The sequence below is a fragment of the Berkeleyomyces rouxiae genome, assembly GCF_048999995.1.
Source record: "Berkeleyomyces rouxiae strain 22BRR77 chromosome Unknown BrBRR77_ptg000002l, whole genome shotgun sequence".
Lineage (NCBI taxonomy): Eukaryota > Fungi > Ascomycota > Sordariomycetes > Microascales > Ceratocystidaceae > Berkeleyomyces > Berkeleyomyces rouxiae.
In genome coordinates this window covers 3,126,063-3,149,379 of record NW_027396492.1, presented here as the reverse complement: position 1 = coordinate 3,149,379, position 23,317 = coordinate 3,126,063, and the positions used below count along the sequence as shown (strand labels likewise).

The 23,317-nt window shown below is 52.9% G+C and overlaps 5 protein-coding genes across 5 annotated transcripts; 4 read left to right on the top strand and 1 right to left on the bottom strand.

The window, feature by feature from the left end:
* Positions 1-31: 31 nt before the first annotated feature.
* BROUX77_002440 (uncharacterized protein) lies at positions 32-4,736 on the top strand (the record flags this gene model as incomplete). The annotated part of the gene is made up of 3 exons (XM_073746981.1): positions 32-687; positions 749-1,406; positions 1,464-4,736. 3 exons carry the CDS (start codon positions 32-34, stop codon positions 4,734-4,736), a joined length of 4,587 nt encoding a protein of 1,528 aa, XP_073607522.1.
* Positions 4,737-5,938: 1,202 nt separating this feature from the next.
* BROUX77_002439 (uncharacterized protein) lies at positions 5,939-6,950 on the bottom strand (the record flags this gene model as incomplete). The annotated part of the gene is made up of 3 exons (XM_073746980.1): positions 5,939-6,351; positions 6,410-6,534; positions 6,592-6,950. The coding sequence occupies 3 exons, from the start codon at positions 6,948-6,950 to the stop codon at positions 5,939-5,941; spliced, it is 897 nt and encodes a 298-aa protein (XP_073607521.1).
* A 3,494-nt stretch (positions 6,951-10,444) lies between these two features.
* BROUX77_002438 (uncharacterized protein) lies at positions 10,445-13,514 on the top strand (the record flags this gene model as incomplete). Its single annotated transcript, XM_073746979.1, has 2 exons — positions 10,445-10,543; positions 10,944-13,514. The coding sequence occupies 2 exons, from the start codon at positions 10,445-10,447 to the stop codon at positions 13,512-13,514; spliced, it is 2,670 nt and encodes an 889-aa protein (XP_073607520.1).
* A 954-nt stretch (positions 13,515-14,468) lies between these two features.
* Positions 14,469-16,764, top strand: BROUX77_002437 (uncharacterized protein; the record flags this gene model as incomplete). The annotated part of the gene is made up of 2 exons (XM_073746977.1): positions 14,469-15,762; positions 15,824-16,764. 2 exons carry the CDS (start codon positions 14,469-14,471, stop codon positions 16,762-16,764), a joined length of 2,235 nt encoding a protein of 744 aa, XP_073607519.1.
* Positions 16,765-17,879: 1,115 nt separating this feature from the next.
* Positions 17,880-22,840, top strand: BROUX77_002436 (uncharacterized protein; the record flags this gene model as incomplete). Its single annotated transcript, XM_073746976.1, has 2 exons — positions 17,880-21,599; positions 21,668-22,840. The coding sequence occupies 2 exons, from the start codon at positions 17,880-17,882 to the stop codon at positions 22,838-22,840; spliced, it is 4,893 nt and encodes a 1,630-aa protein (XP_073607518.1).
* Between the last annotated feature and the right edge of the window lie 477 nt (positions 22,841-23,317).

Genomic DNA, 23,317 nt, shown 5'->3' with positions numbered 1-23,317 from the left:
TGTATGACCCGGCTTTCTAGATACCGATATCATGACTCGCCAAACACCTCTGCAGAGGATAGACACTGATGCTATTCAGATGGAAAAATTGGACACTTCTTTTTCTGGCCAAGTAACATCGGGCGCATATTCTACAAAGGGGCCTTCCGGTTCTCAGCCTATCTCTCACCTCCCATACCCTTCCCCCCAGGATGCCGATTGCGAGTTTGTCGTCTCTAGCGCTTCCACTTTCGCCACTCCCACCGACTCGGGCGACGGCCCTGACCCACCAACGCCTGCAGCCGCCTCACCACAGCAGAAATGGCGCAACCTATTTGTATTCACGCGCCGCAGACACTTGCTCTGCATCATTGTAGCTCTCGCTGCCTCTGCCATAGTAGCTGGTCTCAAGATCTTTATGATCATAGCCATTGGCAAGATCTTCGAGATTGTGACCGACTTTGGGGCCGGACTGACCTCCTCGAGCGACGGGCTGGCGTCCGTGAGCCGCTGGTGCTGGATACTGACTGTCACTGGCGGCGCGGCCTGGGTGTTTAATTCCGGGTTCATGGCCGCATGGATCCGCTTCGGTGAGCTTCAGGCCGAGACGGCCCGGCGTGAGCTGTTTGGCGCGCTGCTACAGCGCGATATGGCGTGGTTCGATTTGCAGGACAACGGCATTCAAAGCGTAATGACACGCATAGAATCGTAAGTTGGGGCTTTTTTAATCAAGACAAAAACGGAGCTCTCACTGACAACTCTCTTCCAGACAAATCCGCAGCCTGCAAACCGCCAACTCGCAGATCTTTGGCGTTCTCATCAACAACATCATGACCTCCATCGCTGCGCTATTTGTAGCACTCTCGTACTCGTGGAAAATGACGCTGCTCATTGTCGCCTCGCTGCCTATCCCCACAGTCATCTTCTCGCTACTCATGGGGCCTATCAAGCCGGCAGTTTCGCGTCAAAAGGACGCTCTGGACCAGGCCTCCAAGCTCGCATCTGCCGCACTGGGCGCTGCCGATGTGGTCAAGGTGTTTGACGGCGTAGCACACGAAGTCCGGCAGTACATGATGTGGGTGATGCGCGCAGCCGTCTTCTACCGCACGCAGGCGCGCTACAATGCCGCGCAGGCCGGCTTCATGCAGTTCTGGGGGCCGACTCTAGTCGGTACCTGTTTCCTGTTTGGAATCTATCTGGTACAGAATGGAACTAGCACTAGCAGCATCATGATAACGTTCTACGCCATGATGACAGTGTTCCAGGGCGTCCAGGATCTCATGCCCGAATGGCTACAGCTGGTAAGAGGCATGTCGGCTGGTGGCGACCTGAAAACACTGTTGGCGACCACTGGGAGCGAAAGTTTTCAAAGGTCCGATGGCGGGCTACGCCCCGACTCTTGCTCCGGACAGATCACTGTAAACAACGTAGGTTTATCCCCTTGGAACGCTTCAGAACATTACTAACAACCCTCACCTATCCAGGTCTCTTTTAAATACCCCACAGCCGGGGACACATTTGCGCTGCACCCCGAGAGCTTCCATTTTGATAGAAATGCCTTGAACTTCATCGTTGGTCGATCCGGCTCCGGTAAAAGCACATTAGGCAATCTACTTGTCAAGTTCTATGAACCAACCAGCGGCGAAATCTTCATTGATGGCCACGACCTCCGAGCTCTAAACACCGATTGGGTACGCACTAACGTGTGCTTAATCCAACAGAGCTCGCTGCTTTTCAACGACTCTTTCTTCAACAACGTCGCCTTTGGCTCACTCAATCCCCACGCCGCCACCATGGATGACGTCCGTGTTGCCTGCGACATGGCTATGCTGCAGTCCACCATCTACAAGCTGCCTCAGGGGCTAGACACGCTACTAGGCGCCAGCGGCCATGGCCTCAGTGGCGGCCAGAAACAACGTCTTGCATTGGCGCGTGCCCGGCTTCGAGACCCGCCGATCTTGATCCTCGATGAAGTGACTAGCGGGCTGGATACCGTCAATAAGAGCCTCATCATGGACGCCCTCCGCGCCTGGCGCCAGGGGAAAACAACCATCATAATTACCCATGACATAACCCAGATTGGCAAAGATGACTGGGTCTACGTCATGGATGCTGGCCACGTCATGCAGAATGGCCGATTTCATGAGTTGGGTGGCTCTTCTGCAAACGGTCTGCTGAAGAGTCTCTACCAGGCCTCCCATGCACAGACGACTACAGACTTCACCAGTCCGGACACGCCTACACTTGAGGCTACATTTAAGCCGGACATGAGCGCTACGTCACCCGTAGAATCCATTGTTCCCGAGATGATCCCTACATCTCAACGTATATCGCGCTTCATATTCCAAGAGCTTGAACACGCGACCAACGGCACCCAGCTCCGGCGCGCCCTGTCTCGCCGCAACACCATTGCCATTACCGACGCCGGGGACTCTGTGTATTCGAGTCTAGCTCGTGCGCGCGAGCTTTACCGGCACAGCTTTAGCCAAGAACCCGAGGCCCGCGATAATGTGCAGCGCCGGAGATCTATCCACAACGGCACTGCGCTTCGGGCGCTGTCTCCTTTCGGTCTACGCACACAAAGCCAGCGTAGGCGCGTGCGGAGCATGTCATCGGCAAAGCTAGAGCTAGACTCCAACGATGAAGACCAAAGCCGACACTCTCAAGAAACGACAAACGAAGATGTAGAGCAGATAAACCTAGAGTTCTTAGCAACCATCGGCGTTTCAGTTCAGAACTCCCGTCAAGCTCTCGGCGTGACTCGTCGGTTCCACAACACCGATGCTGAAAAGGCCGAGCTGGCCGAGGCTGAACAGAAGGGCCAACACCGGCTCAAGTTTCGCCGAAGCCATGCTATACTTGGCCGGCGACAAAAGAAAAAGACTCGTACCACCGACCCGCACCATGGTCAACCCGAAGAGACTATCTCCGTGTCCACTATCCCGATGCGCGCCATATTCCGCACCGTCTGGCCCAACATCAGCGTGCATCAGCGCCTTCTCCTTGTCATCGGCCTGATCATGTGCATGATCGCCGCTGGCGCCACGCCCGTCTTTTCCTACTGCTTCGCCCGGCTGCTGTCCATTTTCTGGGAGCCGGGCGACCGGATCCAAAAAGCGATGCGGTGGACCGTTGCGCTGATCGGGATTGGCGTCGGGAACGGCGTGACTATTATTACCGGCCGCTGTCTCTGTGAAGACGTGGCGCGCGCATGGGTCAACAACCTGCGCCGCACGGCGTTGCAGAACGTCCTCGCCCAGCCGGTATGGTGGGCGGGCATGACGCCCAAGAACTCGCCGCGTGTCGTGGTCAACACGCTGAGCCGCTGTGCCGAGGAAATGTGCACGTTGCTGGGGTCGTTTGTGGTCATTGTCCTGGTGGCTGTCACCATGGTCGTAGTCGCCGTTGTGTGGGCGCTGATTCTCTCGCCGACGCTTACGCTGGTCTGTCTGGCGCCTGCACCGGTGATCCTGCTTTCAATTCGCCTGTTTTCACACGTTAGCGGCAAATGGGAGGCCGTACGCGACAATGCTGCGACCACGTCCGGTGCGATCTTCACCGAGACGTTTGTCAGCATCCGCGTTGTCCGGGCTTTGACTCTGGAGCGCCATTTTGCAGCAAAGCATGACAAGGCGCTAGATGCCGCTCTGTTGGTGGGCATCCGGAGGTCAAACCAAACTGGGTTTCTCTTTGGGATGCAAGAAAGCATAACTTTCTTCATGACGGCCCTCATTTTTTGGTACAGCATGAACATCCTCACAAAGCCTAACTCATCTCAGTCTGTCTCAGGTGTGCTCCAAGTCATAAACCTCTTGTTGTTTGGCATCACCATCGGTTCAGCGACTCTAAGCACTGTCCCGCAGATATCTTCTACTCGCTCCTCTTCAGCCCAAGTCCTCCGCCTAGCACAACTTCCAGTGCCAAGTACTCAGGCTAACTTGCAGAAGCAATCAGTTGATAAGCTACTTCCAGTTGTCTTTGACCGCCTAGCTTTTGCTTATCCATCGCGGCCTGATTCCCATGTGCTCCATAACATCTCATTTCAGTTAAACCCCGGCAGCACGACAGCCATTGTTGGCTCATCAGGCAGCGGAAAAAGCACACTCATCGGACTCCTCCTAGGTCTCTACGAACCCGAGAGTTCAAACAACTCGTCACCATCTCTTTCTTTTGCTGGAGTTCCGGTCAATCAGATCAACATCTCCAGCCTGCACGCACTTACCGCCTACGTGCCCCAAACACCCTTCCTATTTCCCGACACCGTCCTAGAAAACATTCTCTACGGCCTGCCCGCTGACTCGCCACTACGCCGCGCTCCACACGCCGAGACTGCCGCACGCGCCGCCGGCATCCACGACTTTATCAGCAGCCTGCCGCAGGGCTACCGCACGCTAATTGGTGACGGTAGCCAGAGCCTGTCGGGCGGACAGATGCAGCGCATCAGCATTGCGCGCGCGCTCGTGCGCCGCCCCAAGCTGCTTGTTATGGACGAGCCAACGTCGGCCCTTGACAGCGAGAGTGCCGAGCTGGTCCGCGAGACCATCTCCCGCCTGACGCTACATCGCCAGGACTCTGCTCCGGGGGCTGACGATCTCGCCGTTGTCATCGTCACGCATAGCCCCCACATGATGCGGATTGCGAGCGATGTCGTCGTTGTGACCGAGGGCTGTGTAACAGAGCAAGGCAAGTTTAATGACTTGATGGCTAAGAAAGGGGCCTTTTGGCATGTAATTCAAGGTGGAGGAACAAGTAGTTGAGTAGCTGAAGGAGAGACTTGTCTTTCTTTATTTTACGACTGAGGCAGTAAGTAGCTGCTTCTAATAGTATTCGCATCTAATATATGGACTTGGCTTAACTCGAGTTTATTGAATACGACTGATCTCTATGAAAGGAATTGTACGGTCTGTCGTGAGGACACAGACCATCCCAGGCCTGCCACCCTGATTGATTGATTCATGATTGATTGATTCATTCTTTATTTACCTGTCTACTCGCGAGGTATTCTCGGCATACGACAGGGGACTACAAGCAGTACCAGAAAGGGTACATACAGAAACCGAAACCACAATCCAAACCATGACACTCTGCCACCCTGATTATCGGGGCCTGCCGACCCCCGCCGAAGGGCCGGAGCTCCCCGATTCAAAAAAACGAAAGAAAAAAAAAACGAGCAAAATAATCCGTTTTACTCACAAAACCATAAATCGCGACAGCACAACCAGCCAGGTTAAGCATGTAAAAATGAAAGAGTCAGCCACGGGTATCGTGACGCGGCAAAAGGGATAATCCACTTGGATAGAGTGGATTTGACTGCCTTCAAGCGGATTTGAACCGCTGACCTCGACATTACTAGTGTCGCGCTCTGCCAACTGAGCTATGAAGGCTTGTAGCTGTAGTTGAAAGGCTGGTTTGTATTAAAGGTTATAAATCTTTTGGAAACTGACTCGGACACCAAAAAAAACCGTCGTATTGCTGCGAAATAACAGTAGGTAGACGTAAAAGAATAAAATCAAAAATCAAATCTCAGACACCAAAAGCCAAAATATCTGCGATGCTCCCGACTCTAGTTGGTCATTGTTTTTCATGTAGTACAAGTACCTGGTTGTCATGTAGTACACAAAATTGTCTACCATCGGGTGCCCCAGTTCTCCTTTTGCTGCTTCATACCCAACAGCCGAGTTAGTTCCACTTTATTTCAACCAGAGTTGACTCACAGACTTGTCAATTTTCAGACCTCATGGTTTTCTAGAGAACTTGGTCACCACTAGCCGGCACCGAATATGTTGGTATCTACGTCAAGTACATATTTAGGTTTTCACCCCAACCCAAGGTTTGTCTACGTGAGTCTGTGAGACACCCATAACCCATTTTCTCTCGAAATAGTTCGTTACACTACGACTTTTCTCAAGTCTTTCTCCCCTCTTTTTGTAGTGCCTCTACGGCCACAGACAGACGCTCTTCATGGTGCCAATCGTTGTTGGACTGGCGAGGGCGAGAAAACGAGCGATGGCGAGTAGAGCCGCGTGCTGGTTCTATGGTTCCAATGGCGAGCCGGCCAGTTATTCGACAGGGAATCACTTCTTTCCCACTGTCTCATGACGCACCACATCAATAACACTATCCCCATGATGGCCACGCAAATTCCGAATATGATCCCGCTTAGTTCCGCGTTGTTTAGAGTATATCCTTCCTCTTCAGCTTCCTGGGTCTCGATTGGAGGTTTTGGCGAGTTGGAATGTGTTATGATGACGCCTGTAGCGGTGGTTGGTGTTGGTGATATAGAAAGAGTAGTCCGCGTCATTGGAATGGTCCCGGTTGGTGCGGGTGTTGGACTAGCAAAACTTGTAGTGGTATCGATAGTTGTTGATGCTGCTAAAGTCAACGGTTAGTTTCCATTCTCCATCACAACCTCAAAGTCTAAGCATCTTACCTGCAGCCAAAATACTTGAATCGGTTTCCCGCCAGCGTATCTCAATTGCAGGAGCAGTGTAGACGCCATTGGATGTGATATAAAAAGCCAAGTTTGTAGGTAAGCCACCATAGCAAGTCCAGCTTCTACGAGGCCGGTGAGAAACTGAACAACATTGTTTAATCATAAAATGGGACACTTACTGAGGAACGCACATTGCCATTGTCTCTCCTGGGCGAAGAGGAATCAACTCCCCTTGACGCGTCTCAGACCGCACACAGTTGGTGGTGTAGCCACTAGGACAGACACCCGGCGAGTAAAAGCCACCGTTCTTCCAAACCGAGAACATTCCCGGCACCAGACACTCCGGACTCTGCATCTGAGTCTCCATGATCACAGCGCCGCATGGTGGTGTGAAAACAGTTGTCAGCGGGGTAACGAGGGCCCAGACCACTTCTGTTAGCGTTGCAGTAGGCTGAAGGTGGATGGTGACCGTCGTCAGCTGGGCAAAGGCGGTTGGCAGAACCAAATAAACTAGGCATAGCGACACGAGACTCCCCATCCCGAACGGCTGGGCGGGTGCGACTGTTGGATGATGTACAGGCTGGCGAAGTAGCAGGGCGCGGCAAAACCACTCTAGTCTTTGAAGATGGCAGCAAAGATGGATGTTCGGACGAAAGAAGTTGTCGATTGCAGAGATTACAGATGAATCTCAAGACAGCGCGAAAATCAATCGCAAAGAAACGTCAGAGCATGAGCATCAGAGCGCAAAACAAAAGTTGTCGGAGCCAATTAACAGAAACATTGTGGCATAACAGCAGAGAAACTATCGCAATAGACAATGGCAGAAAGACACGGCAAATAAAGAGAGGCAGCTACGATGTGTTGTGGGCTCTTTCCCAAATGATAATGGCAAAGTTGTGTTTGGATGTCCACATGGAAACCAGATGTTGTTGAAAACCCTAATACTGGCAGCGAGTTGACGATGATGCCATAGCATAAGGGTTGGCATAGTTACCTCCACCACCTACACATTTTGGGGGTTTCTTTTCTCAACGTGGGATTTCTGTACTGGCGTGCACCTCTGGATTGACGTTGGTGACACTAGCTCTAAATAGATATAAAAGTGTGTACCATCTTGATCGCAATCAGCAAACTCCAACAAGCAACCAATTAAACATGTTTCAAAAGACGAGGAATGTAGCGTGTTGTGGTCGTGGTGTGTTTTTTCTTTTGTGGAATGAGGAAGAGGGCCTTGTCTGTTTTGGGAGACGTGATGGGATGTTCTGTCTAGTCTTCATTATCATCGTCTCATTTGACGGTCGTGGATCTACTTTGAGTAGTTGAGCTCCCTGGCATTGGATGCTGGCACTAACTACGAGTATACGCAATTCTCCCCTTGGATACGCACCTGTTTCGTAATTCAAGGCGGAGCCAAAGGTTAGTTCGATCCTGGAAATGAGTGCCATTTTATTTATGAATCAAGGCAACTATACAGAGATATTTCCACGGAGAGAGCCCCAGGGCTTTTGTTGAGATAGGGCTGATGACGGTGATGTCAACAAATGGTATGTAGTCTGAGTCGATTGCAGGGTTCATTATATAGGGTTAGTATGGGCAAATCTTGTTTTTCATGCATAAAGAGATGGCAAACTGGTTATCCCAGACATTGAAAGAGAGTAGTTATGCAGACAAGCCAGTTGCATGCATTTGTGCAGGTTTGGCAGCAGAAAAAACAAAGGCTAGAATCTGCTCCTCAACAAGAGCTAGATGCGTGGCGCTGGCCCCCAGAGACCAGCAATTTAAAAACGCCAGCTACGATTAGTTCCGGATGTGCCAGGTCGTATGTGAGTGGCTCTGACGAACTGTTGGTTGCAGTCGGTGATTTCACTGGTGGCCCCTTGCGGAAAATCTGTGGTGAAGGACGTGACGTGTTTGCACAAGCAGAAGTGCAAGCAAGTTTTGTGTTGTGCATGTTCTGACTGTGCTGCGCGCAGCCGTGGTGGGGATGTGTGAGCTTTTGAGTTTGTTTCTTTTTTTTCTTCCCCCCAACTAGGTGAGACAATGGGATCTTACATAATGCGCAGGATGCATAGGCAAGCATGCAAGGTCGTGTGAGTGTTGACGGATGTTAGTCTGCGGCGGATAAGAGCATAGAGCTCGTATTTAGGGCCTGGTGATTGGATTGAGGCGAAGGGAGGGGCAAGACGTGGCAGACAAGCTTGGACTCGCCGAGTAATGTTTATTTCGTGGTCTCCATGTGAGGATCATGATGAGCATGTGTCAGGTCAGAGAGGACAAGTAGGGCAGGGCAGGTCAGAGCATCCGTGTCGTATGATGCGTCTATGTACATACATCTAGACATCCATACATACAGATGTACATGTGCCGAGCCGACTAGTACTGAATACCCGGTGCGGGGAGCCTGTCGCGTTTGTTGTTGCAAGACGGCCGACTCGAGAGCCAGGACGTGGAAATCTTCACATGTTCGTATTACGCTTCTATTTATATGCCGGCCCTGTGTCTTGTCCATCTTCCCCGCCAACGTGCATGGACTAAATGTGCCAGCTGGACAAGGGGCGTCACCAAGCTGGAGATGAGCTTGGACTGCGGATCAAGCAGGATGAACAGACGAGAGCAGACGGAAAAGAATTGCTGGCCGAGAACAAGATAGCCGGAAGTGGCCTGTCAGGTGTCAGTGTTGCTGGCGGACTTGGTGCTCGGTGTGAGGGCGGTACGAAGAAGCTTTTTGCGCGGCGAGGCTGGTGTTTTGCTATTATGCATAACTAACTGCATAACTAGAGTACATATTATATCATGGATAGCAGCATAAGACTGAAAGACTTGAGGGCCAGAACATTACGGCCTGAAGACCACAAGAGTCGGCGTTTCTGTCCTCCCAGAATTGCAGACGGCGGGAGCACAGGATAAGCCCTGTCTGCCCAGTAAACTTCTTACTTGTATGGCCTGCTACTCCCAATCTCCACGGACTGGCTGTGTTTCGCTTCCAAGAGGCTAGCTCGTCATTTCGTATCCCACAACACACACACAGATCGTGCTCTTCCCTCTCGCCCCCATGCTCGTATTGTGAGGGTTCTTTTTTTAGCGGCCACCACGGCCACAGTCTCTAGACGACAGCGGCTTGTCGTACAGGGCACAGAGGCTTGTTTGGGCCTGTTGATCTGGCCGGTTGGATCGGGACTAGTGCAAGTTTGGCCCAGGGAAGAAGATTCAGACACAGACACAGACAGACACAGACAGACACAGATGCAGCCAGTATCAGTACCAGCTGGTACCCTCAAAGCAGCATGCAGCTAGGCGGGTACACAGGTATACCTGCACTCAGTTATTATGTGCACAATGTCATGGTAGAGTCGCTAGTGCCGTAATGGTAGCATGCCGGGGATGGATGCGACGGGCACGATACGAGTGAGAACGTGCAGCCAGCTCGTTATGCGCCTACAGGCTGGACGCGGTGTTCTGGAGGCATCACGCAGAAAACCCAGCGTATATGTAGGCCGATATCAAGGCCGGCGTAGCCTCCACCACAGATCGCTGGCGAGCCTTTTTCCGTTTTATTTTTTTTATTTCTCTTTTTCTTTTCCTTTTCCCACGTGCATTTTGATTGTCGTTATATTCCTTTCTTTTACTCGCTCTGGCTGCAGTATTTGTCTATTGTACATACATTACCACCACCACCACGGCATAACCCGCCCCGTAGACAACCGCCGCCACCACACTCTCCACTGCTCGTGATACTGGCTGTCCCGCCCGCTGGGTCTCTCGCATCTACTGATTCTCGAGCCTTCAGTAAGCCACAGTGTCACAGTGCATTGCCCTTGGGCTTGGCTTGTCTGCCGCACTCTACATCTCCTCGCTCGTGCTGGTCTCTCCGCCACATCCCTTGCACCAGCACCACCCTCTGCCCGCTGTTTTCACGTCTGCAGCCCTTTTCCGTGTCAAGTTCTTCCCACCAGTCTTTGACGCTGCCCGCGCTACGGTGGTGCGCAATCCACAATGCAGGCCCATCAACCAATGTCGCCACATCTCCACGCCATGGCCTACGGCGTCTACGTCCAGCACGGCCCGGCCTCGCTGCCCAAAGAACGCTATGACAACTTCCAGCGATTGCTGGACCTAGAGCGGCAGCTTCATGTAAGTCAGATTGTCTCGCCCTGCATGTTCTGTTTGGTTTCTTTTTCTTCACACGCCTCAGTGTCTTTCACGCTCCCCCTCTCGTCTTCTTGTCCCCCCTCCCCCTCCCCGCGCCTGGCACGCCTTTAGTCTGCCTCCAAGATTCCAGTGCTCAAGTGTCACTGCGTGTGAAATGCCACGCCATGCCACAGCCTCACTCCAAGGACACAAAACACTCGGCCAAACAGCTTGCTGAACGTGACCCGTCCTGTCTCGTACTTATATTTTGTCAGCTTGCCCAGCTCAGCCGCTCTGCAACCTCAACCACGGTAGATCCGGCTGTTGCATGTATCTCGTACCTGTCGTTGATACCGTTCACTAACATACAAATCTCTGCTGTGCTCGCCTATCCTATCACCAGTCTGGGAGAATGAAAACAGGCTTGCAGCCGTCCCAGGAGGCGAGGCGGCCTCCCTTGAACACCCATCATCAACGGTCTGCCTCACACACCACCCCTCACATTGCTCCCATTTCCGCTGTCCACGCGCATCAGCGCTACTCCACCAGCGCTGCAACTGATGCTGCATCTGCTTCCGCTGCCAAAGCCATTTCAACCTCACTCTCCCACCCTCACGTCTTTTCCACTCCGCATCCCGCCACCCACACACATTCGTCCTCTTTCACCGCCGCACCCAGAGGCTCTTCGTCGCCTCCACGCGTGTACCGCAGCCAGCCCTTGTCTCTGCCGCTCTCGTTATCTCAGCCGCTTCCTCTGCCGCCACCATTCGACTCTGGCTTTGATTCAGACAGCTCATCTGCCTGCCAGTCTCCCATTCGGAAGGGATACTATCGTCAAAGTCGGGACGTGAGGAAGTCCAAGGAAGCGTCCGCTTGTACAGAGCCGTTTGATACCGACGACGACGCAAGGGAGCCACAGTCTACATCCAAGAGGTCTTCTAGACTGACCAAACCACCGCCATCTGCCTCCAAGACTCCATATCTCTACCGTGAAAAGACGTCTAGCAACCTGTCAAAGTCCTCGGTAGCATCGGGTCCGGACACTTCTTCATCTTCTGCCAGACAAGGCCGCCAGCAAACCCGCCAAGACAACGCCAGGCCCCGCAGTAGATCACGTTCCATTACAGACCGCATTCGGACCTCGTTCGACCTCTCTTCCCACCGCCGCAGGGAGCGATCTGCCACCGTCACTTCTGAAATCTCCGTGCCAGTCTCCATGACGCCCTCGGAGTACCAAATTCCCGTCACGGATCTCAGTGGCCCTGAGCCCAGAATCATTCAGAACCCAGGAATGTGCAAGACGTACAGGGAAACAAATCGCTTGACTAAGCTGGGCCCCAAAAGGCACAAAGCCGCCGCTTCAGTGGCCACCAATGTTGCCTTTGAAGAGCCTCGAGGCCGAACCAGAACACAAGAACAAGACAAGACTAGACGTCGGTCGTTCCTGGGATGGAAACGCGATTCATCTAAACATTCTGCCCGCGCATTATCAACAGGACCTCCTATAAACATGTCCGCCGCTCATCAAAAGGCCGGCTCCGTCGCCATCCCGCATCAGGAGTTCCTTGACGCCCTAAGCCAGCCCTACTCACCGCCCGAGCTCGGTTTCGCCAAGTGCAGTTCGGCCCGACCACAGTCCTTTAGCCACCCGTCATCAACCAACAATCATGGTGGCACTGGCAAGCTCGCCATCCCCCTGCGCACTACCTCCATGGTACCAGCTGCTCCCATTGTCACTATTGTTACGCCCGACGACAAGGCCGCCTCCGACAAAACGACTACTCCTGTTCGTCGTGGTTTCAGAGATGCTGCGCGCGCTGCCTTTAGACGATCCATCTCGCGACCTCCACCAGAGTACGAAACGGCCGCGATGAGAAAGCAAAAGCTAGGCGCAAACAGCCCTGCTCACCACACCATGACATCACTGCCGATTTCATCGCCTCTCGAGCTCTCGTCTCCACCCCGTATGCCCAATTTTGTCTCGAGTTCGCCCCCTGCGCCAAAGGCACATACCACTGAGCTTAGACTCTCAAAGACCACTGATGCAGTTTCTATGCCAGAAAGATCTCCCGAGATTTCATCTCCCTCACTCTCATCAGCAGGCTCGCCGCCCAACAGAAACCATGTCTGCAAACAAACCCCGTTGAGGGCCGTAGTGAGCCACGGACATCTTGATGTTCCCTCTGCGGAAGAAGACACTTTTGCTATTCCGCGCAAGAGCTCACGGCGGCAGAGAGTCCGGCCTGCTCGTATCCCCGTTGGACTAATGAAGGATATTGACTCGGCTAACGAGTCCGATTCGCCTGGCCCGTATACTCCTTCTGATCCCAATACCTATTTCCCACAGCACTCCAAGTTTGGCCATGGCTCTCCTCGTATTCGCTCTGATTCCAGTGACGTTGGCTTTGGTGATAGAAATGCATCTAGCCTCAGTCTGTATCACCAAGCAAATCTCGCTGACCAAAAAGTCGGCCCACATGGCGCCGTGTCTGGCTTCTACCCTCTGCCACTTCGCTACCAAAAAGACATGCCGTCTCCAAAGCCTGCCATGCGAACATCAAGAATCCCCTCACCCTATGGTATACTTTCGCCCTACGACGAGGATTCCCTGGTAGAGTCGCAGGCAAGTTCGCTAGAAACTCCATCAACATCCGTCACAGCTTCAAACAGCAGCGAGACTGCAGAGAGTCTAGATTTGGGAACACGTAGCGGCCTGGTCAGGGACTTGCGCGGCTCGTCGGATCCGCTCACCAAGACACTCGTGCAATGCTGCCACTGCAAGTTCTACCACGACATGCCCAGCACAGTCTACCAATGCATGGCAGTGTATGACCCCGTTATCAAGGACAAGGTGCACGAAAACTCGGGCACCATTGCTTCTAGCGTGTGCTGCCCGTGGTGCCAGCATGGCATGAAGACCACCTGCTGCGCCGGATACACTGCCACTGTGCATCTGACGAAGAAACTCCATTGAACAGCCATTTGTTCTGAATTTTTGTAATGTGTAATAGTCTCTCTCTCTCTTCTTACGATCGTTCTCTTCTTTCCTTTGTTTTGATACCTTGTCTCAATCGTTGAGCATCGCTGGTCCTATGCCAGTTATCAGCTTGTGTGTTGGAACTAGCCGGACGCATCTGCCGGTCAGTTGTCATGTTTGTTTTTGCTTGTGGTGCTTGGTTGTAGGTGCTCAAAACTTATGTCTAATTAAAATGAAAACAGTGATTCTTCTAAGAAAAAATCAATGGCACTAGAGTATCAAAGTGACCTCGTTTGGCGGATGGATTTGTAGTTCGTTGGGTATGTAGGGTTATCAATTTGCACTAACGAAGAGAAATACTGATCTAGGGTTGTATGGTGTTTTGGAGTAAGCCTGTACTTCATGCTATAGCAGAGCTAGCTCCTCACTAGCTCAATTGAGCTTCAGTGGGTGACGCCCCAGGGACCTCACTTGTGCTCCTTGGAGCTCCTGTATTTACAGAGTGTTTCAGGGCCCCCAGATAGGCACCAGTCTCATCAGGGGCCCAAACCGGCGCCGTTCCCCGACGCGTCCCAGGATGTCGTTGCACTGGTAAATTTGCTGGCGCAGTACATGGGCTAAAGCTAAAACCTTCACGTCACGTCTGGTAAAATTGGAGGCGAACACGCCGGAATTAGGCAAGACGGGCACAGCACGGCAGACCAAAGAAAAAGACAGGAGACGAGCAATTCAGCAAGAACTACAAATCCCGCCATCGTGGACCAGCGAGCCAGAAAAATCTTTACTGCCAAAGGCCACCTGTCGCCCAGGACTCCTGCTTCGTCCCAGACGACCAACACGCACGCGGTCTTCCCCAGCGCAGAACCACACACACCAGTTCGCCAGCTGCAGGCCACCCATCATTCCAGCTCTCGCAAATTCTGCCACCCAAGAGGCCAAGTGCAGGTCACCATGGCCACAACTACAAAACCATCGACAGCCCGCCGCGCTGACACCTTGCATGCTCCAGATGCACGCTCGCATTCCAGCTCCAGCTGTCGTACTGCCACTTCTACGTGTAATACGACCTCGGCCAGCACTGCACTCAAGCCCCGGGCCTCCAGTAGCGGTGTGAATTTGGACATCAGACGGGCCTTTGCTGTGGCAGCTGCAGCAGCACATGCCAAAGCCCACAGCAAGAAACACCACCACTACCACCAGACACCCGCAACCGCAACACCACTGGCAACACCGGCCTTGTCGTCTGCCACAACACCAACCAAGTCCTCCCAAACACCTTTGCCCTCCTCCTCCACATCAGTGCCCCGGAAACCCCCGGCCCCCATAGCTGCCGCACTGCATCGGCCCCAGCAGCGTAAGCGCAGCGTTGACCTGGACGCCCTGATTGCACCACTCAAAAAGCGACGTCTCATTCCGACCACTGCTTCGTCGTGTAGTCAGGAGCATCAGCCTTCACCCCAAAAGACGCCAACCTCTCTGAAAAAACAGAGCCAGTTGTTCTTTAAGCAGTCGCCGCTCAAGCTTCCGCCCGCACCCCAGCGCTTTGACTCAACACCTGCCCGTCTCTCGCCGCAGAACCCCAATACAAGTTTGTCTCCCACGCCCACTGCTCGAATTGTACACATCACCGCGTCGCCATCAACACAGCAAACGGCCCACACGCCTGCCCCACCGTCTCAGTTATTGACGCCGCCTGCATCCACCGAAGCTGCAGTCACCAAGAAAGCCTTTTCACACCCGGCAAATCCCCATACACCCTGCAAGAAGTCCTCGGCCAAGTTTACCGGCACTACTTACCAAAGCTGCTCGCTTTTCTCCAACACCCCATCTTCACCAGTTTCTGAAGCCGCAGCCATAGTAGCAACACGCGCATCAAAAGTAACAGGCGGCGACACCGTGCCCCGGGACAAGGACGGAGCCGCCTCTACTGCCCCCACTAGCTTACCGTCCCGGCCCAACCGCAAAGAAAATGCTGCGCAGACGAAGGCAACCCCACCACAGGTTGCCGAGCAAAGTGGCTCTCTCAAGCTCGAAGTTGATGCGGTTGTGAAGGCAAAGCCAATGACTGCTGCCAAAGATAGACGAAAAGACACATCGCCGACAGGGTCTACATCTGTAAGCCCCGATTCTCAAGAAACAGGAGGTCGTAAACTGCGTTCTCAAGAGACGACAGGGTTCAAGAGCGAACTATCGCTGTACTTTCCAGAGTATGACGTTGTGATTGGAAATGTACAAAAAGAAGAGAGTGAGTACTCCTGTAATTTTATTCCAGAGAATGGCACAACTGACACGGTATTTCCCTTTAGATGTTTTAGAGCCTTCTACTGCTATATCTATTTCGGGAGAAGCTGTTCATATATCGCCATCAGTGAAGACCTTTACAGACGCGGCATTTGTCAATCCATACGATGTGGAGCGGTTTGACTTGGGCAGTCTCGAGCTTGGTGAAGTTGAAGATGACCCGCTTCCTGATATGGTTTATGAGCCTTACCACCGCAAAGTCGAGCGACAGGAAAAAAATGTTCGCAACACAGAGCGCTGCCGTGCTCAACACGAGCGTGACCAAGTTGTTCGCATTCTAGATGGTCTCCAGGGCCCGGACTGGCTCAAGGTATTGGGTGTTATGAGTCCAGGCGAGGGCCGCAAGAAGTCATTTGAACCTATTCGCCGGCATTTCATTGAGGCATGCGAAGCTGTCTTGGACAAGTTCCGCCAGTGGAGTGTAGAGGAAAAGAGACGCAAGGCAGAAAAAGAGCGAGCTCTTAGCCATGCTGTCGAGTTTCCCGCCCTCAAGAGAGATAGAACAGCCAGCGTGAAATCCGAGTCTTCAGCAGCCATTAGCCCCGACGATGATGAAGATGACAAGAGCATTGCGTGTGTGTCGGTGGTGTCTAGCAGCTACGATGCTAGTCTCGACAAACAGTTATATGAAGAGACTATTACCGCTGAAAAGAACCACCGGCCTCGCAAACGCAAGGACGCGATAATCCACGACGAGGCACCTCCACGCAAACGCCAGGTTAGCCCCTTCCTGCCGACTCCACCACCGGCAGCGGTTGCTGTCAAGGAGATGACGTCGTTCTTCGCCAAGCGCCACGAGCGCGATGCTGCTGTGCATCGTCACCGCCGTGGCGGCCGAAACATCCTGGCTTTTGGACAGCCCATGCCGGACATGCCTGTTCACGACTTTGAGCTGCCGGAGGAGTTGCTTGGTGGGCGGACGGGCCAGGGAGAGGAGGCGACCTGAGCAGAGAAGCCGCTAGGGGCCGGGGAGCATGTAAGTATGTCCTGCAGGACGTTTTGGAGGCGATGGTGGCATGTGAGTTTAATTTGTTCCTAATTGAATTGTGTATGGACGGATTGGAGTTTGGGCAATGGGAGGTGGCGTTGGTTATTTTGATTTTGGTTCTGGAGTTTACTTGGAGTCACGGTTAACGAGAAGTATACGATATTCAATGGGCTTTTTTTCCTTTCCCTTTCTCTCATTATACGCTCGATATTGTTTAGTCCGACTGCTAGTTTTTGTATGCGCTATTTGCCGTGGTTACTCTCGTGATACTTGATTGTAGTGCTCTGGTGGTGGGTGCTTCCTGGTAGAACAAGTGGCAGCCCCACTCCAGCATCTAAAAGCGTCGTTAAAAGTGGACCGACCCCCAGCTGACTCAGCGGCCCGGCGGCATTTGCCCATGCGGGCAAATGCCCCAGCTTTTTGTTTTTTGACGCGACGAAGGGAAGGAACGAAGGCTTCGGTGGCCCAAGGCGTGTTGTGCTGGATTTTTGGTTTCTGCCTTGCGAAATAAAACACATCTTGGGGCTTCTTATTTTTTCTATCGCTGGCACTGTATCACGGTGCTGTTCTGTGGCGGATTATCTTTTTTTCTTTTCTTTTTTTTCTCGACTGGTGCGACCGCTGCTGCTGTACAGGTCGCCTCGCCCAGGCCATTCTTTCGTTCTTTTTTTTTTCTCTTGTAATTACTTCATTAATCCTTAATACCCTTTCGTCGGCCTCTCCCAACACACGCCATCCACCGCTTGGAGCTTGCGGCTTCAGCCTTGCTCAGCTTGCCGTTCTCCTCGACACAGCGACCTCGGCCCGCGACGGCTTTATTTCTTGCGTCTTCGCCCAGCCTCACCCATCGACTTCGCCTCTGCGACCGCGAGCTCCCCATCATTTTTTAGCCTCTGATAGCGTTGGCTCTGGCGCTATGAGCGTTGCGCTGCTACTGCGGCTTTCCTAGTCATCTCGAACTCTGCGAGACGAGTTCAAGCCGCCGCCGCCGCCGGATTCTACACACCAACGCCTCCGTCCACTGACATTCGGACGCCCGACTCGCTTCATCTGACGGCAACTTGGCTCTCATCATGGCCGTCGAAGAAACGACGTTTGAGGAGCGGCCGACAGTGTCGGGCCCGCTTGACGATGGGTCGCTTCCAGAGCCCAAGGAAATCGAGCCTTTGCCGTATTCTTTCAGTAGACAGGAAGTTCGCATCGACGTCGATTTCCGCAACAGACAAATCTCGGGCGTTTCTGAAATCTGGTTCACCACGTTCGACTCCAACAATCTCCCCGATATACGCATCGACGCTCGCCAGTGCGACATAGACCTCGAAAACGTCACCATTGAACTGCTACGCGATGGCCAGCGACACAGCCCCGTTCGCGTGCCCGCCACCTATTCCGACCCGTACGCCTTGCTGGACTATCCCGACACTTATAATTGGGACGCCAGCAATCACGACGTGCGCAAGCTTCGGATGCTCCCATTGATTGAAACCAGGAACTACGACTGTCCGGCAGAGAACAGAGACCTCACCGAGTATCGCCCGCTCGATGGCGCCCTGACGGTCAAGATCTCCAAGGACCTATTTATCAGCCAGCGCAAGCCTACCCTCATCAAAATCAAGACGTCTCAAGCCGATCAAGCCTCCGGCATCGAACACCATGACTTTGTCCTCTCCATACCCTTTACCAGCAAAAACATCCGCGATGGCTTCCAATTTGTTGGGGTCGATGAAGGCGACACGCGATACCCGCACATGTACACTCGCCACTCGACCGAACCTGGCATCGCATCTTCAATTTTTCCTTGTATAGACGACCCCGGTACCCTATGCGACTGGAAAATTCACATCACCTGCCCTAAAACCCTGGGCCATGCCCTCAAACCCAAGGAACACTCGCTAGCCGAAGACGACTGGCGCTACAACAACCTCACCGACGAAGACAAGCTACTTGACATCAAGGTTGTCTGCACAGGCTCCAAAACGGACCAGATTGACGACCACAATGATGACAGCAAATACACCATTTCCTTTTCCACAGAATCCCGCATCGTGTCAGCCGACAAGGTCGCCTTTGCCGTCGGGCCCTTTGAGCACGTCGATCTCTGGACACAGTTCCGTACCGAGGAAGATGACGAGAAGATGGGTACGAGCGCTCTTCGAGTTCACGGCTTCTGCTTGCCCGGTCGTGCTGATGAAGTGCGCAACACATGTGCGCCCATGTCCATGGCTGCCGATTTCCTGGCTCTCAACTTCTCTGTATACCCATTCGAGTCCTTCAAGATGTGCTTCGTTGACGACCTAATCCCCGATGTTCTACCCGTATGCTCCATGGCATTCATCAGTAATAGACTGCTTTACCCTGACGATATTATCGACACCGAAATAGAGACTACAGAGAAGCTAGTCTTCAGCTTGGCTTCACAGTGGAGCGGGATCCAGCTTTTTCCAAACACCCGGGGCGACAATTGGATTACACTGGGACTCGCCTGGTTCATGACTGATTTATTTATGCGCAAGCTGTGCGGCAACAACGACCATCGGTTCCGGATAAAAGTCGCAGCCGATCGGTTGGTCGAGATTGATGTCGACAGGCCGTCCATCTCAGAACTTGGCCGCTTCCTCCACCTGGGCACCTTTGAGCAAGAGTTTTTGCAGCTGAAGTCGCGCCTGGTCATGTTCATCCTTGACAAGCGTCTTATCAAGGCCTCTGGTGGGTCTTCGGGACTGACCAGAATCATGTCTCGTCTTTTCCTCAAGGCTAGATTGGCCAGTCAGTCTAATGACAAGATTGTTAGTACAGAAGGCTTCCGCAAAGTATGCGAAAAACAAGGACGTTCAAAACTGGAAATCTTCTGGAAGGAGTGGGTGTTTGGAACTGGCTGTCCCAAGCTAGAGGTTACGCCTCGCTTCAACAAAAAACGCCTTTGCGTCGAAATGACTATAAGGCAGACCCATGCGTCGCCAGATGAGCCCACGCCTTTTTTGCGAAAGGAGGACTTTCTCCGCGTGCTTCTAGAAGACAGGAATGGCGTGGTGAAAGACCCTCCCCCACACATGTTTTCTGGTCCCATCACAATCCGTATTCATGAGGCCGACGGTACACCATATGAACATATAGTGGAAATTCGCGATGACACTGGCAGCAAACGGGCCACCAAGTTTGAGATCCCCTATAACACAAAATACAAGCGGCTCAAGCGCACGCGTCGTCTGAAGGAGAAGCAGACAGTTGGTAAAGATGACAACGTCGAAAACGACCAGGAAGTGCTTCTCTACTCGCTTGGCGATACCCTACAAACGCCTGCCGACTCAGAGCTCTTCATGCTTCGTGAATGGGATGAAGGCACTGAGAGGCAAATGGACTCGGAGTCGTACGAATGGATCCGGATGGACACAGACTTTGAATGGATTGGACATATCCGAACCAACATGCCCGGCTACATGTACGTATCGCAGTTACAACAGGATAGGGATGTTGTTGCTCAAGAAGACACGCTGTTATTTATCCGGCGTGAGCGCCCGCATCCCGTCGCATCAACATTTCTCATCCGCACGTTGATGGACACGCGCTACTTCCACGGCATCCGAACTATGGCTGCCAATCTTCTCCAACTGCAAGCCACTGAACAAACGGAAATGCGTGGCATGGTCCAGCTCATGGAATCCTTCAAGCACTTCTTTTGCTATCCCGGCACGACATCGCCAAAGCCTAATGACTTTTCAAACAAGCAGCAGTACTTGGTTCAGAAAATGATTCCCCAGGCCCTTTCTCGTGTCCGCGATAAGCGCGGCAAGTGTCCAATGAAGGTGCAAAACTTCCTCCTCGACTTGCTACTATATAACAATAATTCGGACAACGAGTTCTCAGATCACTTCTACGTCTCTACTCTCATCACTTCATTGGCCTACTCGTTTGTGGCCGACAACACCAATCAGAACGCCTTCTACATAAGAAACTCCGAGGATGATGAGCGTGACAAAGAAGAAAAGGCCATTCTCGATCGTGCACTCGAGCAAATCAACCGGTTCCTCCGCATGGACGAATGGACAAACAGTTACCACAATGTCTGGACTATTGCAGGAATCGAAGCAAAGCGGGTCTTGATGAAGGCCGGCGTGATCGACACCGACCCAATTGACTTTGTTCAGTATCTGCAAGATGAGACCTACGACGAAATCCGTGTCAAAGCCTTTGAAGCACTTGTTGACTTGGGTTTCATGGCCGAGCTCCCTATCTTGCGTCTTCTTCTGTGCTGTCTAAGCACCGACCGTTCCCCTTATATTCGCGACAAGCTCATGAAAGCATTTGCCCAAGGTCTGGCTGGCATTGCCTTTGGCGAGAACACACGCGTCAAACCTTCGGCAAAGAAGTCCAAACAGCAGGGCCAAGACGTCGAGCGCAGCGATGGCATGCTTGCTATTGATGGCATGGACATTGACACAGAGCTCGACGCCGAAGGGGAAAACGACGACATGATGGGCGACGGGCTCGTTGTCGTTGAAAACACGGCGCAGGAGCTGGAGGCGCGCAAGGCCATGTTTGCTCGCAAGCAGAACTTGGACGATGCTGTTGATGCGCTTCGCAAGGAGTTTGAAGAAAACTACAACGATGTTGAGCAGGACATTCGCCGTGCAGTCTGGAAGGCAGTTAATTCCGCCATGCTTGGTATTTCCGAGAAGCTGACACTACTTGAGCTATGCTCCATCATGTTTGATGAAGGCGACCGCTTCATCCTCACACTCAAGTATCCCCGAGGCTGGACAGCGTCTCGGCCTACGATCAAAGTTCCTGGACGAGTAAGTTTTCCCATGTTTTTTAAATCCATGTGTAGGGCAGCAATAACTAACGTCCCTTTTTTTTCCAGTGCTTGGTGAAGTTTACACCTTTCTATCGCACTGGGCTTAAAAAACAAACCATTACCATCCCATCCAAGTCTGGCTCTCTTCCAACGCCAGCACAATCATCTCCTTTGGTGGGCGGTCCTCCTCCTGCGGAAGTGCAAACGCCCACGCCCGCGCCTCTGAAGAAACTCATCATCAACCGCAGCGGTTCTATCTCCCTAAAAACCAAACCCACCATCATCAAGCCCACTGCGTCAACCAAAGCCACGCCCATCAAAGTGTCAGCAACCCATAAGCCGACCATTTCACTGTCTATCAAGCATGAGCCTAGCGAAAAGCCAGTTGCGACCACTCAAATATCCGAATCCCCCGCCACCGCTGCTAGCATGCTCAAACGGTCTGCTGGTGACCTGGATGGCATCTACGACACGCCCTCTGTAATCCGTGCCTCATCTACCACTTCTTCCTCGGGCTCCAAGCGGCCTCTGGAACCAGTCGAAGAAACACCTATCAAGCGTCTCAAAGTCGAAGGATCGAAGCTTCGTACCACCGTTCGCCGCGTCGCCTCCACAACGGCTGCCCCCGCACGCCTGCTTGTGACATTTAAATCCCGCAAACTCCGTCACGCCTGCGCACACAAGGGCATCCCGCCGCCTCCCAAAACCAGCTCCAGCAGCTCCTCCGCCGCCCCTTCCCCCGCCACCCCACTCCCCTCACAACCCACTGCCACCATCAAGACTGAGCGCGCCGAGCGCTCCAGCCTGCCCGATGGCCCGCGCCACTCACTCCCAGACGGCAAGCCCTCGTCCACTCCGACACCCGCTCATACCTCTACCTCCACCGCCGCCACTGGCTCCACGTCAACGCGCGCAAACATCAAAATCCCTGCAAAAATCAGCCTCAAGACGCACGCCAACACATCCTCTCCTGCGCGCTCCGCCGGTTCGGCTCGCAGCTCGCCTGGCCCGCCAACACTCAAGAGCCTTATGGCAGCTGCCGGCACGCCCAAGCCAGGCCGCAAGCCGCTTCCAGGCTCATCCGGCGCCGGTGGTGGTGGTACGCCCCGCACGCCACTAGTCAATTCGGCTGGCGCTGCGCGTGGCGCGACCCCGGGTACGCCAAGTGCTGCTGGCGGGTCGGTCAAGCCGCGCATCAAGCTGATGGTCAAGAAGCCGTCTGCGCCGCCGCCTCCGTGATGCATCACGAAGGAACTACCGAAAAAAAAAAGGAAGCAGCTGTATTGCGCTTTGGTGGGTTGGTGGGAAGCACTTTGCCCTATTCTGTTTTCTTTTCCTTTTCATGTATTCCTCCTCAAAATTTCGTTTCCTGCTTTTCAATGTCTTTCGCAATGTGTTGCTGGTAGGGGAGAGAATCTGGGTATCTGAACGAGCCTGGAATACGTGCTCTCCGGGCACACCAGAGCTGTTTTGTTTCGTTTTGCCTACCCGCCGCCACGCCCTGAGCATACGCATCTTCTTGTTCGTCTTCTATTTTTGTCCCTTTTTTTTACTAGTCATTCATCACGGTGTCGTGGGTGGAATCCGGGTCAATTTATATTCGTTTTTCTCTTTCTTCATTGTCATCATCACCTGTTTTGTTTCTCTATTCACGGAGCACTCTTTGTTTTTCTTTTCTCTTCTGTCCTTCTTCCCACTGTTACTTTGTTTTTTTTG